Source organism: Anolis sagrei, chromosome 2 (genome assembly GCF_037176765.1).
Source record: "Anolis sagrei isolate rAnoSag1 chromosome 2, rAnoSag1.mat, whole genome shotgun sequence".
Classification (NCBI taxonomy): domain Eukaryota; kingdom Metazoa; phylum Chordata; class Lepidosauria; order Squamata; family Dactyloidae; genus Anolis; species Anolis sagrei.
This window is the reverse complement of record NC_090022.1, coordinates 113,257,111-113,272,150: the sequence shown is the minus strand read 5'-3', so window position 1 is coordinate 113,272,150 and position 15,040 is coordinate 113,257,111. Positions and strand designations below refer to the sequence as shown.

General features: G+C 40.9%; 1 protein-coding gene across 9 annotated transcripts in view; it reads right to left on the bottom strand.

Moving 5' to 3' along the window:
- ADGRL1 (adhesion G protein-coupled receptor L1) overlaps positions 1 to 15,040 on the bottom strand; it is a 204,669-nt gene that overhangs the window by 23,624 nt on the left and 166,005 nt on the right. For 8 of the 9 annotated variants that reach the window (XM_060764886.2, XM_060764885.2, XM_060764889.2 and 5 more), the window contains 5 exons: positions 6,853 to 7,653; positions 4,622 to 4,936; positions 3,940 to 4,043; positions 3,612 to 3,797; positions 1,548 to 1,586 (listed from right to left, as the gene is read on the bottom strand). In XM_060764886.2, coding sequence (XP_060620869.2) covers positions 1,548 to 1,586; positions 3,612 to 3,797; positions 3,940 to 4,043; positions 4,622 to 4,936; positions 6,853 to 7,653 — 1,445 coding nt within the window. Of the gene's footprint in view, positions 1 to 1,547; positions 1,587 to 3,611; positions 3,798 to 3,939; positions 4,044 to 4,621; positions 4,937 to 6,852; positions 7,654 to 14,512; positions 14,593 to 15,040 lie in introns of those variants that run through there. The other variant, XM_060764890.2, reaches the window with a different exon arrangement.

Below are 15,040 nucleotides of genomic sequence, written 5' to 3'. Positions count from 1 at the left end.
GTTTAGTGAAAATCTGAATATTATTTAGACGCTAAGGGAATAAGAAATAAAATGACAAATAACCTGTTCTATTTTGTGCAGTCTGGATATTGGGCTTATTTTCTATGGATGATACCTGGGAAGACTACTGAACAAAGCATAAGGTGATGATTCAAAGATCATCTGTCTCTTGTTGGGAGAAGTCTGCCTGCAAACTCCTTTATATGAAATAAGGCACATGGTCACAGTGAGTTAAAACTAGTCCTTAAGACCTCATTCTGATGTAGTAACTCAGCCCATTTTAATGTTGATTATGTATATGTGTGTACATGTATGTGCATCAAAAACTACAGTCAAACACATTTCCCTACAAAACAGAAAGAATGGAGCCCTGATGTGAGGGATCTGCTCCAGAGCTCTTCTGGACTACGGCCCATCTACATGGATCCTAAATCTGGAGCCCATCTGAAGAAGTGATGGGAGCTGAGTTCAGACTGTCCAGAAGGGCCAAACTTGTCACTCCATCTTAGTTTGTTATGAAGAGAGTCAATTTACATCCCTTTCCCAGGTAGTGCTGGTGCTTTGTGATGTCAGCAAAGGTACACAGCAATGATTAGAAGCTCTCTGGAGCTCTATGGTCACTGCCATGGTAACAAATAACAGCCTATATAGGTTACATCCCCTTTTCCTTGTGCTATGGGATGGCAGCACTGAATCAGTTTAAATTAGAGTCGGTCCAGCTGTCCACATTAACCCATCCCAAAGCATTCACTGACTTCTGCAAATGAATAAAGTCAAGTGCATAAAGGTTAGGGGTTGAAGTTCCTGAATGTTGTGTGGACATTCAGGAGCAACATCTAGCTAAATCGGGGTTCTTAACCCATGCAGATGGCCTCCAAAACTCTTACAGAGCCAATGACACTAGACGATATCATATTACAGTTCTAAAGCACAGGCCCGTGTTTCCCTATTACCCAGTTTGCTCCTGCAGAATTCTGGGACATTAGGAAAGAAAATAACCTCCCTGGCTGTGAATTCCAAAGGCTCTACTCTAAACTATATTTCCCAGAATTCTTCAAAAGCAAACCGGGCGATAGGAAAACAGGGTCCTGCATTTTAGCATTCTAATGTGATATTGTTCATTATCTGGGAAACTCTGGGACCTGTCATGTAACACACTAACATTTCCAAGTTCTGAGAAAGACCTATCTAAATCCAACACGTTTTGTTTTGGTGGGTCAAAGAGTTTTACTTGATCAACACTATTGTTCTATTATGGATATGTGTTTACTAGATGTTTGCCTGATGGTTAAATAATGTGAATACATCAAAATGGAGAATATACATTTTTAACAAATAAAATGAAATGAAATAAAAATAGCCCCCTCTTTTCTTTCTGTAAACTGAAGGCAACCCCACTAGCAATTGTTTTTGCAGTTGAAGGGATCTTGCTGAAGCCAAGAGAATGAAGTCTTGGATTCACCGTAAGGTCCGCTGTTGTAGAAACTGCATCAGGGATCAGCATCCCTGCTTGGATTTTAGCAACAGGATCAGTCAATGATGCTCACCTTGATGTAGTCCTTGCATGTCCTTTCTCTTTTGTGCATCTGCAAGATGAAGTATCCAAGCCCACAGTCAACAATGGTTCAGGTGGAGAAAATAATGAAAAAAGAAAATGGTAACACTAGAAATACTGAAAGGAAACTGTAACCATGAAAGAGATGGAGAACCTTTCTCACTGGATATATTTTTTAACTTTAACCCTCAAGACGCTCTAACCAACATGACCTACAGTAAGGCATTTTGGAAACTAAACTTCCAAATTTAGAAGACCAGCGTTTCCCCTGCCCTGGTCTGGAGAGTTCTTATTAAATTGGCTCTGACCTTGAAGCTGGCAGATACTGCTCAACATTGGCAGGGATATAACAAAGGCATAATCTTTATAAAAGTGGAGTCTGAATTAACACACTACTGTATTTTCTGTCTTGTTTTCTTTGTTTATGCTAAAGACTGTTTGACTTATTATGATCACTGGTTCAGGTTGTGAATAGCATACATGTATATAACTGTAATAATAAATGGTGACTTCTAAATTTTGAATTTCAAATTTCCAAAAAGAACTTTTAAAGTGCAACACTTCAATTGCTCCCAAGGGCTCCCCAGAGAACGATCAGAATTGCCCCACCTCCACTCCCCATTCTCAGCAACTCCTACAGTCTTAGTGGAAGAGGTTTGATTTTAGATACTTCCACTTTCTCCTTAGCCTTCCAGAAAGAGATGTAACTTCCCAACAACAGAGCTCTAACTCTGAAACAAAGCGTTGTGATAGGACCATCAGGGGCTCTCTGAGAGCTGCTCCCAACATGGAACATGCAGACCAGCTCTGGAGGGGATCCCAACAATTTTCTTCCCATTGCTTTCAGTGGGATAGAAATGTTACAAATAAAACAAAAACAGCAAAAAGGGCAAAATAAAAATGTCTCTCCACCCTCTCTAGCAGCATATTGGAATATGCTGGGTTCTAATCTGACAGGCCTGATTGCGATTCTGTACACACTTCATTTATTTAGGAAATTTATTTTTAAAAATATTTATATTCCATCCTACTTCCAAGGAGTACATAATAAGGTCAATTAAATCCACCCCAAACAGTTTAAATGTTGCATGGTCTTAGTAGGTTCTTAGACTGTAATTTATTTTCAATCTTTTACAAGATATAAAATACTGAAAATAAATTGCAGTCTAAGAACCTACTAAAACTATGCAACATTTAAAAATACAATAAACTAATTAAAACCACACACACACACAAACTGGACAAAATCACAAGGTCCCCAAAGGATTTGATTAAAAGTATGGTTAAAATGTGGTTTTGAAATAAAGACCATTATCAGTGCCAATTGATCCTCAAAGGGGAGGGCACTGCATGACCTGAGCAGCACAGTCGAGAAAGTTTTCTCTCATGCCCTCACATGGTTATTTGCTTCCACTGGTGAGACAGAGCTATTGAGCTCAGTGAGAATTACTATTACAAAGTGCTCTTTTCATTTCCTCTAATAAAGAGTGAGACCAGAAAACAACATATATTTGCATCCTGAAGAAAAAAAAAGGAAAAACCAGCCTCTAATATAGAAGCAGAAACTTTAACAGAATCCCAAGAATTACATTTAAAATTTACAATGGGCAATTGGTATCTGCTGGGGCTTTGTTCCAGGATCCCCCAAATATACAAAAAAAATAATCAGTGGATACTCAAGTCCCATAATATACAATGGTATAGTAAATGGTGTCCTCTAATATAAAATTTAAAAAAGATTTGCTTTTTGGATTTTGAATTATCTCATTTGGTTTGCAGAAAAATTGAATGCAGTTTTGTGGTTTTTATTTTCATTATTTTTACTATCAGCAGCAATCCTCTGCTTCAACGTGATCATTGTTCCCAATGTTTGTGAGAGCCAATTTGTAATTACTACTCTTTGTTCCAAACCCTTATTTGCCTTTTGGGATTTCTCTGCCAAGACATTCAACAGATGATGTTTCTATGCTGACAGATCTTTCTTCATTCAAATGCTTTTCACATTCCCAAGACCACCCTTTTGCTTGTACTATCAATTGGGACAAACATGACGCACCTTGTTGTAGTTCTTGCCAGCTGATTCTCTCTCAATGGGGCGTAGTGCCTGAAGCTGTGCATCCAAGATGTCCAGGAGCTGCTCCATCAGTTTGACAGAGGAGCTGACATCTCCAGCATAGATGGCACCTCGTGTATGCCGGGCAAGCTCACTGGCAATGTTGGCTGCATTTTCTCCACTCTTGATCTGCCAAGGAAAGGGGAAGAAAAGACAGATGAACCTCAGCTGGGTAAAAGAAGCTGGGCAAGCCTGAAGCCTGCCTGGTATCTGTTCTGAATGTAGAGTGGTATGAATAGTGACCACGGCAACAGGAAGAGGGAAGCATTACCTTCTGTGCCACCTGATTGACCCAAGGACTTGTGCAGTTACTGAGATCAGGTCCCCGCGGGTTCCAGATTCCAAGAGTTGCAAGACACTGGAAGGAAGCAATCCCTGTAGGGAAGGGAAGGGAAGGAGAGGGAGGAAAGAGAGCTCAATTCTGCAAAGGCTATGTTGGCTTCACTTTGGCCATCCCCATCCTATTAGAAAGCCAACCCAGAGTTTCTACATAGTTACTGGTGCGGTAGAAGAAAGCTGGCCTCCAGTACAAGTATAATGGAATCAATTCACACTGGGCACTGGGATGCATTTTGCGTTCCCCAGTACAAGGGTGGAGAATTCTATTCAATTCAAAGACAATAGGTTCAAGAGAGATTCCCAGAAGCTGCATAACAGTGATGACTGGGGTCAAAAGTAAAATGGTTGGAGCTTAAAGGTCTTACTTCCAGTCATCCAAGTCCTTGGAGAGACTCTTGAGATGGGGAAAATCCCATATAAAAGCAAAGGATGGTGTCATGAGAAGAGGGTTGTGGCCACCCAGGAAAGCACAGAAGGCCAGACTTAAGAGAGATCCAGCCCCAGGGCCCGGGGTTTCCCAATCCTGCTCTAGAGGCACTCAAAGTCAGTCACCTCAGGGATAAAGACCAAGCTTTCTTTGTTTGGCCCCAACATCATGCTGCTGTTTACATTACCTCTTGTGCCCTTAGGGCAAGGTCTTTCAACCAGCATGCCTTGCTGTGTGGCTGGCCATTGGACACGCCGCACTTCCTTAGCCTCACAGAAGAGCTCCGGAGAGAGATGCTGATTGTTTGCTGGTGGGCGGCGAGTGCTGGGCAAAACGGCTGTAACTGGGTGCAGCTCTGTGCCCTTCTGATTTATGGCACCAATGGGATGGGTGGTGAGGGGAGCTTGCCGTGTTGTTGTTGTGGCAGCTGATGAAATTGTGCTTGTGACTGTGGTTAGATGAGTGGTGGTTGTAGTGCTAAGTGGTGTCGAGGTGACAGGGCCTGCAGGTTACAAAGACAATTAGAGAGAAAGATTGTTTTCTACATACAAGCACACATTCCCAGATTCCTGCTACCAAGTGTCCGTTCCAAGAACAACCATCATGCCCGGGCCACACAAAAGTTGTTTGTTTGGGACACAACTCCTTGAATCTGAGAGGTGTAGTGCAGATAACTTTCCCAAACTCTGGTCCAAGGGCCTTCCCAAACTGATTTGTTGTTCTTTTACATGTAAAGCATCGTGTACAATAATGGTGGAACTGAATAGATGAATGAATGAATAAATAAATAAATAGATAAATAAATAATGATAATGATACAATTTTCTTACTTCAGTTCCTTTAGAATGGAAAAAACAGGACTCAACCTAACTTGTAGCATCTACCACAGCAAAATGAGTTATTTTGCAGTGACAATCCACCACAATAGCCTGGGCTCTTCACTTGTGACAAAAGTTACATTTCAGATTCCAGAAAGTTCCAGTTTTTAAATCTACAGTTCTAGTTAACAAGATTAGAAAATAAGAATTTAGATGCTGAAAACGGATCCTGTTAAAGATTTAAAAAAATGAAAGTCTGGGAAAGGTTTCCAGTTACTAGTGCTTTTTCTTTCAATTGATTCCAGTCCAAACTTTCTGATCCCTTTTCCACTGCTGATCAGAATCCCCTCGGTCACTTCATGCTTCCTTTTAACTGCAGTGTCTTTTATGATATTTAACCAGTAGCTCCATCTCAATACTATTTCTGTTGCTATAGTGAAAAGGATAAGCATCTCTCCCTGGCTGGATGTTCCCCCTCAATCATGTGCCCATATAGTACACTTCCCCCCTCCTGTATGAAGGCCTTTTACGCATTTTTACGCTTTGATAAGTCTCCCCCCAATAAACAATCTGCTCCATCCCTATCTCATCCTGACTTTTTTTAGCTTTTTAGTATTTATTTTTTACATGTGGCCCGCTCATTGTCACTGTGATTACTTACTGTACTCTTATGTTTATGAATTTTATTATGCTGTTGTCTTATGTTTTGGTCTTATCTTATTTTATTGTAATTGTGCTGTTGGGCCTGGTCCCATGTAAGCTGTTCCAAGTCCCCATTGGGGAGATGGTGGTGGGGTATAAATAAAGATGATGATGATGATGCTATTGATCCCTTGGATAATATTCTAATAAATACGTGTAATTTGCTATATGGTTGTGTGAAAGGGCCCTAAGTGTCAGAATTAAGTGCCCATGCTGAATCTGTGGAGGTCACAAGAAGTCTGAGGGCCCTTCTGCACAGCCAAATAACCGAGAATATCAAGGCAGATAATCCACAATATCTGCTTTGACCTGAGTTATCTGAGTCCACAGTGCCATATAATCCAGTTCAATGTGGATTTTATACAGCTGTGTGGAAGGGGCCTCAATTGAACTGAGCAGATTTTCTGATGCTTACTGTTTGAGTGGAACTCAAATACCTGCTTGCAGCAAAGTGATAAAATTAAAGGTATTTTGAAAATTCGGCATGGAAACCAATGCCGCATTTAAAAAATTATTCTGTTGGTATACTGAAATGGGATGGATGACAAGTGCATCAAACAGTAACAGCTGAGAAAGCCATTGGCTGAGTAACTTGCAATCACTTGCAACATACCTTCAATGAGTGCTAGCTTGTTAGTATTTAGCTCAAGTAAAAATGTCATAATCTTAAATCACATGCTGTTGGGGGATTGCTGATATACAATTTTAGTGTAAAGTATATATTTTTCAAAAAGTGTTTTTTAAAAAGGTAATTTCAAATGCAAGAAGATGTATAGAAATCTATGACATCAATAATTGGAAAACTATGCAAATTAACACTGCATTAATATAATCTGGGAATAGAAACTAGGGACTCATGATTTTCCCCACCCCATACTTGGGTGTCAAAATATCTCACCAGTGCTAGGGTCAGGTGGGCCAAACTCAAGGGAATACCGCAAGACGAAGTAGTTGTTCCATACATAAAGTTGATTGTCACGGGGGTTGTAGTCAATGGAAGAGATGAACTGGTAGGGATTCGGGAAGGTCAACGAGATGGGTTCCTCACGGTTCATGTTAGTGTTAAAAGCATAGTCGACACGGTTACCAGCTGCCTCACTGTCATCGTCCACATAGACTGTCCGGACAACATAGAGCACCCCACACACCATGAAAGCATTGGATGCTGAGCGCTTATCATAGCCAGTCTCCCACGTGTTCTCAAAGCGAAGTGTGTAGGGATTGAGCTGGCTTACCACTAACCGTCCATTGTTGCCTTCAGTAGCATAGATGACCCATAACCCATTTTCATCCACAGCCAGATCAATGTCAGTCTTGCCGCCCCAACGGTAGGGTGAAGTGTCATGATAGTTAGCTGTGTTAATGACTGTCTCTCCACTTTTAATGCGAGTTCGTAGATCATACTTGATAATGTTTCGTGTCCGCTCCTTGTTGTAGAAGACTGCTCCATCATACACTACGAAGCCTGTGCCATCAACCCTGTTGGGGAGGCGATATGTGGTGGTGTGTCGAGCACCCACATAGTCCTCCCATGAAGCATACTCTGTCAGTGTGTCTGTCCGGTAAGGGATCCATGGCATGACATATATACGGTCTCCAGCTTGAAGTGGGTCCTTACACCAGGCTCCAGACTGGTGCTCTGACTCATGAGCCGAAGTAGGTTCCAAGATCTTGTGCAGCGTCCCCGGGCAAACGAAAACTAGGGAGGGGATGGAAGGGAGGAAAGGATGATTGGGTAAAAGGGTGGGAAATCCAGAGAGAGTTGATAGAACAAGAGAAAAAAAAAGAAAGAGAGAAAGAAAAGAAAGAGAGAAAAGAAAGGATAAATTTGTAAAAGCCTGTTGGCAGGAGAAGTGAAATCCGCGCTGAATTTTGAGAGCAGCTGCAATCATGAGACTTTTATCTGTTATTGAGCAGAGACGGCTCAGTGACATGTTAAATAAATACTGAAGGTGCAGGGGAGCATCAGAGGAAAGAAAGACTTTCTACAGATCAAATTGAAATGGGTGTTTTAGGGTTCCCAACCATTGCTCCCTAAACTTGCTATGTTTTCTGGCATTAAGCATGGGATGCCGAATTGTTTCCTAGAGTAGCATCTGGAAAACCTAAAAGTCTGAGCAGACGTTTTACTATACTAACCATGCTATCCCTTACTCCCTGGTCATACGTTCCATCACTGGCAGCCAGCTCAAAAGCTCTATGCTAGTGATAAACCTGAGTTAGACCTCCACGTGATCTAAATCTGATCCTCTTCCTTGCAGTTCTTGGGGGACACTGGGACTTCCATATTGGATTGTCAAAAATTATAGGCTCAGTCTTGAGTAGCAAGGCTGTCTCCAAAAAGGAATCCATTGGGTAGTGTATGTTTGTCTGGTTTTCTATTAGCCTGCTGAGATTAGGCAGAGACTAAGGCCCTTTCCACACAGCTGAATAAAATCCACATTATCTGCTTTCAACTGGAATATATGGCAGTGTGGACTCAAGATAACCCAGTGCAAAGCAGATATTGTGGGATTTTCTGCTTTGATATTCTGGGTTATATGGCTGTGTGTAAGGGCCCTAAGGGTCTCTTTGGAGTAGGGTGTTGGCATCACTGGACTTCTGAACAGTATTTATTCCACTGGTTTTGAAATAGCTAGACTTCCTGTTCTGGGGTACTCCTCTGCAAGAGGCACCTTTAAGGTTGGTTAGAGAAACCATTTGTTTTACAAACTCAAGAAAACATGGCTAACAGGCTAGATCTATACTGCCATATAATCTAGATTATCAAAGCAGATAATTTACATTATCTGCTTTGAACTGGATTATATGAGTCTACATTAACCTATCATCAGTTTAAATCAGATAATCTGGATTGTATATGGCAGTGTAGAAGGGGCCTTATTCCAGCCACCATGCTGCAATTAAACTCCTATTTGTGTTGGTATGAACACCAACAGTGATGAGGCAGTTACAAATCTGGTCCTATTTCTACATATCTCCTTGTTTTTTTTTCACAGTAGTTTTAGTAACAGAAAGGGTGCTTTTTTGAAATGGAGGGAGGGAACCATCTATTAATGACTTCTTTCCTAGATTCCAGATATTAACTAAAAATCCCAGCAGAGCTGCACGTTAGCTCAATGCAGTGTTATAAAAAATAAATAAATTACACATCAGCAATGTCATTGTGCAAACAACTTGGGAAGTCCTGGTTGCTGCCATATCAATTATGGGGCCTGTTTTCGAAAATTACTTTTCCAAGTTGTGTTTGAGATGGAGGATTCCAACAATTATCAGCCATAAATCACAGTATAGATGTTTTTACTTGCACATCCTTTATGGATTTTTAAAAGGGAAACTAAAAAGGCAGAAGAAGTGAGGAAGCATAAAGTTACAAGTGGAATATTTTTCATCTCGACTTCTTGTAACATTCCCAGGAATAAGGCAGGGAAATTATTAAAAATACTTTGTATAGAAGCACCCATTTCCAACTTGCTCTGCTGCAATGTTCTTAACTTTCCACCCACTAAATAGAACCACTTTATGCCTATCTTAAAAACAGCTCTGAGGTAATATTTCCCTTTGAAAAAGGCTAAGCAGCATCCAGCATCCAACCCTGATGTTTCTTTCTTGGTATCAAGACATTGTTGAATGGGGAATGAAAAGCAAACATAAAAGAAGATCCAATGCCTGTCCACTTAAAAGCCCACTGAATGGAAAAGATAGGGTGTTTCCTCTTCCTGCTGAAAGAGACTACTTTCAACCCTGGGGACGGAGAGCTGTAGATTAGCTGAGGGATTGGCTCCCTTCTGAAAAGAAGAGCTAGGAGGATCATGGCAGAAGAGTAACATTACATAAAGCCTCTGCTTCTCATATCCTGGGTGCCACTGGAGCAACTTCTCAGCCAGGTTTGATTCAGATCAGCCAAGGACATGAGACTAGGGCATATGTCAAGGTGGGTAGGTGAAGGAGTGAAGTGACAGTGAGAGGAAGGGAGACCTGGGCAAGTGGGAAAGGAAAACCCCTCACTTTCACCCACACCCTGGTTGGCAGCCTGGAATCTTAGGAAAAGCCAGGAGGAAAAAAGGTTGGAAAGGAAGACAAATCAGGCCAGGCATTCTGCAAGTGTCTGCCTCTGGTTAGCTGGATCAAGGCTGGGAGAAAAAAAGCATTTAGTGGTGAAAGAAGAGGGGGTGGAGTGGGGTAAGGAGAGCAGCATCACAGCAGAGAATTCACCTTGCCTATCACAACACAGTACCCCTGAACAATCCCAGTGGAGACACAGGAGCAGTCAATCAAACCCAGGCCTTAATGGCTGCATGGTGATTTTACCACCCAGATCTAGGGTTACAGAGGATTAGGATTAGTAAGTCGGTTTCTTGTCACCATTGTAAGGGCTATGGAGAAATCAATTCCCAGCAGCCCAATGCTGGCTTATTGTTTTCACTCTTGGGATGAAATCTTTTCCTAACCGTCGGATCTCTAGTTATCTTACTCAAATCTTGGAAGAGCCCCAGAATATCTGGGAGGTGCAGAAGTGAATTCTCTGCTCTGAATTTATTAAAGAGTCACAGTTGCTATGATGTGCCACGTTACTCAGGGTGCAGCTTGTGGTAATATTTTTATTTGGGCAGGGGTCGGTAGCATCAACTGCTGCCACAGCACACTTGATAGCAGGGGATGCATAGCAAAAGTTAATGGGAAGTCTAGGACTGAGACTGATATCAGCCAAGGGGGAGGAGGAGATAAGCTCTTTTGATAATGACAGGCTCCCACAGAGAATTAATAAATAAATAAATTCTTCCCTTGCTCTCCTAGATTCAGGTAGAACCTGTGTGCAAACCTATTCCATTTGAACAAAGTTTATCCCATTGAAAGAAAGGGAATTTACGTGGGCTTAAGTGTATGTTAGATTGCTCCCACTGTTTCCAATGGTCATAGTCCCAAGGTAGCCCAGGAAGAGAAAGCAGGGCTGAGTCAGCAACCTGATGAGTTCACTCTTATTCGCAGTGTTTTGGTCTCCATGGAGATATCATGCTGCATCTTTCTCAGTAATAATAAATAACTCTGATTAATAAAGCTTCTGCAATAGCAATTTAATTGGCAACCAAATTTGTATATCCAAAAACCCATAAAATTTGAAGTGTACTTTTTGGTACACTATGAGAAGTGTCAGGTCCTATCCTTTAACTTTTTTGGTGTACAAAAGTGGTAACTTGGAGCACTCACAGATGTTGTTAGACTTCTGTCATTCTTTTCCATTACTGTATTACAATCCAGCAACACCTGGAATACTACAAGTTTTCACCCATTTTGAAGGATGCATGGATGTAGTAAGTTCAGGAGGGGCAGGTATTAATCATTTTTGTGATCGAATTGGGGACTGAACTTTTTAAAAATCAGTCCTAGTCTACCAAGTATGTAGATATTGTCTGTTTTTTTGTCTTCTTCCCTAAAACAGTATGGCTATCAGAAATGATATGTGGTGCAGAGGTTTGCAAAGTGATAGGTGGGTTCACGTCTGAATGACAATATGTCATAAGGACAGGAGGCTAGCCTATATGATAATGACAAGGTCTTTTAAAGATCCCTGTAATTTTCTGATGGGAGTCACTAGATAAGAACAACTTAATGTGGAGCAGTTGGATTTTGTAGGGCACGATGTCTCTTGTGTGAGCTATTTATCTATGTCAAGTCCACAGTTTTCAAACTCTGTCATAGTGACTCTCTCTAAGTCAAGATCAAATCCATTCAATACTCACAAAGTGTAACTGATGGCCATTTAAAGGGTTTTGTTTTTATTGACATAGGTCTCAGCACTCTTAAGACTTTGCCAGTGTCACTTCAGAGTAGCTGGATGAATGTGTCACTTTCATGTTAAGTGAGAAATGTATTCTTCCAACAAGTTTCCCTATCATTCAAAAGGGCGCATTCCACAGCAAGCCAAGAATAGTTTTATTCTGGGCAATGTTGTTGGGGTTTTGTGGCTTTTGCGTCAGAAAATCTGAAGCTGGAGCATATTCTGAAAACAAAACAATGAACACTACCTGCTCATGACTAATCAAGAACAGAAGTGAATATTTGGAAAATGCAGCAGATTTTATAAACAAATCACTCAAATTGTATGACTTGCTAAATTCATCACTCTCTCTCCATGACCAGACCTGCTGCTGATAATTCATGATCTACAGAACTACTATAGAGTTCTTTGGTCTATAGGAAAAGAAGGCTATTGCTTTTATTACTGGAAGGTGAGTGTCTCAATCCTAAGAGATGTAATGCTCTCCTTTCTGTCCCCCAGAGGACCAAAACAGCCATGTAGCCAGGTACCAGTCTAATGTCATACCCAACCCATCCAAATCTCCCTGCAAATTGATGATCATGCTTCAGGGAAACAGTGTAAAAGCGAAAAAGATAATTATCATCAAGCCAGGGTGGGAAGCCTGAACCTGTGAGCTCCAACAGTCAGGTTGCTGCCAGCTTATGCCTTTATCACGTAAGGCCCACAGCAGTACTTCTTCATAACTACACTTATTCCCTTGTTCTCTACTTGGACTGCAAAGACAAGGAGGTACCCATCATCCTAGAAATGAAGATGTAAAGCATACATATTTTGCCAGGCTTTGTGTGTGTTTTTCCAATGGCTCTCCCAAAGTAAAACTGTCAATTGTTTTGGTGGGGAAAAAGAAGTGTGAACATGGATAACTTCTCTATATCCATCCCTCTGCTTTCTCAGAGCATATGGTCCTGAGCAGCTATATAGCAGTCTAGAAGCACTAAAGAGTGCCCAGTTTCACAAGAGCCTGCAGAGGCTGCAAACAGAGCTGCCAAGGAACATCTAGTCAATGCACATACAGAGAACATGCTCATGAAAATGGATGCATATTCCTGTATTTATAAGTGGTTTATGGAAGCATGGAGGCTTTACTCAAAACAAAGACTTTACTCCAGTCTAATGAAGTACTCATTGCAATAGCAGCTGATACCACTAGCTGGCATGGCTCCATCCTATGGAATGCTGGAATTTTTAGTTTGGTGAAATGGCAGAGAGCTCTAGAGGTGTCATTGAGGGGAGTGTGTGAAAGCTCTCTAGAAGAGAATTTTAAGGGCCTTATTGAATTACAGATTCCAGCATTCCGCAGGACAGGGCAATGTCAGTTAAAGTAATATAAAACTGCTTTAACTGTGTAAGTACAAATCCAATCACAGGGATGTGTCAATTTGTGCATGTCCAAATGTCATCTGTATGTTTCTGAGGGTCACATATGCCTTTTTTTCTCTAAAAAGTGCATATATTCTATATTTCATATGTTCAGGTGATCTCTTACCCAAAATACTTGAGACCAGAAGTATTTTGGACTGTTTTGGATTTTGGAATATTTGTTCCAAAATGATATATCTTGTAAACTAATGTATGTTTCATACACATTTTACAACATAGGCTGAAAGTAATTTTATACAGAATATTATAAATAATTTTATGCATGAAACAAAATTTCTATACATTGAACTATGAGAAAGCAAAGGTGCTGCTATCTCATCCACCCATGTGGATTATTTCAGATTTTGCAGCCTGTGGGATTTCAGATTTCCGGATAAGAAATATTCAAACTGTAGATTTATAGCTGCCTTAAAAAATAAGGATATCTACCTGTTTGTGTAAGCTTTTGCAGAGCTCATTATGAATGCACTATTTCTAGTTTCCATCTAGTGTTGTGATGTGAATTGTATGTACCATTGTCTGTGCTGTGCCCCTATACCTTTGTGCTATGTATATGCCATTCTCTCTTGTCTGTGCACAAAGTGGTGAGACCTAGATGTTTTGGGAACTGCCTTTTAGATCAATGGAGGCAGAAGAGGGGACACGATTGAACCAATTTGAGTTTTTTAGTCCTGCCTTCTCTGAACACCTGCCTGGCAATGTTGCCACAAAGCAGCTTCATGGAGTCTCACAGGTTCGCTCAGCCCAGCTTCCCATCTGGGTTGGTGGGGGTGTGATGGATGACTCCTGGCAGGGGGAGGAGAAACACACCATTAAAGAATGAAGCGCTGGCGAGGGGGGGACAGCACAAAGCGTTAACTGGTTCCGATCCCTCATGGATGGGGCAGTGTCGACTCAGCCTTCTAAGTCGGGATGGGGGCAACTGTGCTCTGGGGTTGGGGGAGAAGATGTCAGAAACAGAGAAGGAAACAATCAGTAAAAAGCCACATCCAAAACCATGGAAACCTGTGGAAAAGAAAAGTATAAGTATATGCCTCCATCCCCAATCTTGGAAAAAAAATCCCAAAGCAATGCAGGGGAAGGGGATCAATTGTGCTTTTAGAGCAAACTAAACAGAGAAAGAGAGAGAAATACACAGAAAGAAACAGAGAGAAGAGACATGGATTGGACAGAATCAAGCCTGGCTTTTTGAGTTTTGCTACTTTGAAATTAGAGAATTTGTTGGATTCCTACAGCTAACTTGACAGCTTGTTCCTTGTCAAGACAGGCTTACTGCAGTTGTGACTCCTGGCACTTACATTAGGTTTATCACCTCCAGATCTAGTCAAGATGTTCAATTAAAAATACATTGACTAACCTCTCCTTTCATGCACCTCCCGCATCTTTCCCCAATAACAGACAGAGTCAGTGATCATGACTGCAGCTTTTGTTTAAAATAAAACAGGTAGAAAAGAATAATAATTAACAAAAACACAAATAAAATCACCCAGGATTGATCAGGAATTTTTAAAGGAAAGGAAGAAAAAGAAACAGTAAGCAAGGAAATTAAAAGATTGCCACACTGGTGTGGTTAGTATACTGGAATAATGAATGTATATGTGTTCTAGAAAAAGGGTTATTTCTTATGGGTCTTCTGTGGTTTTCCACATTATTTCAATAGTAGAACACAGAAAACACTTATATTAAGACTTACAAAAGGGGCTCTTTAGAACAATTAAAATCATAAATGTGAAGGGCTGGAGGAACGACTCTTTTAAAGAATCTAGCTTTGGAATTCTCACCATAGAACTGTGTATGCTCGAGGTGAAATTCACACAAAAAAGAAAATTCACAAGTAGATTAACATGTTAAATTTTATTTACAAACTTGGGCTGCTTTTCAGAAT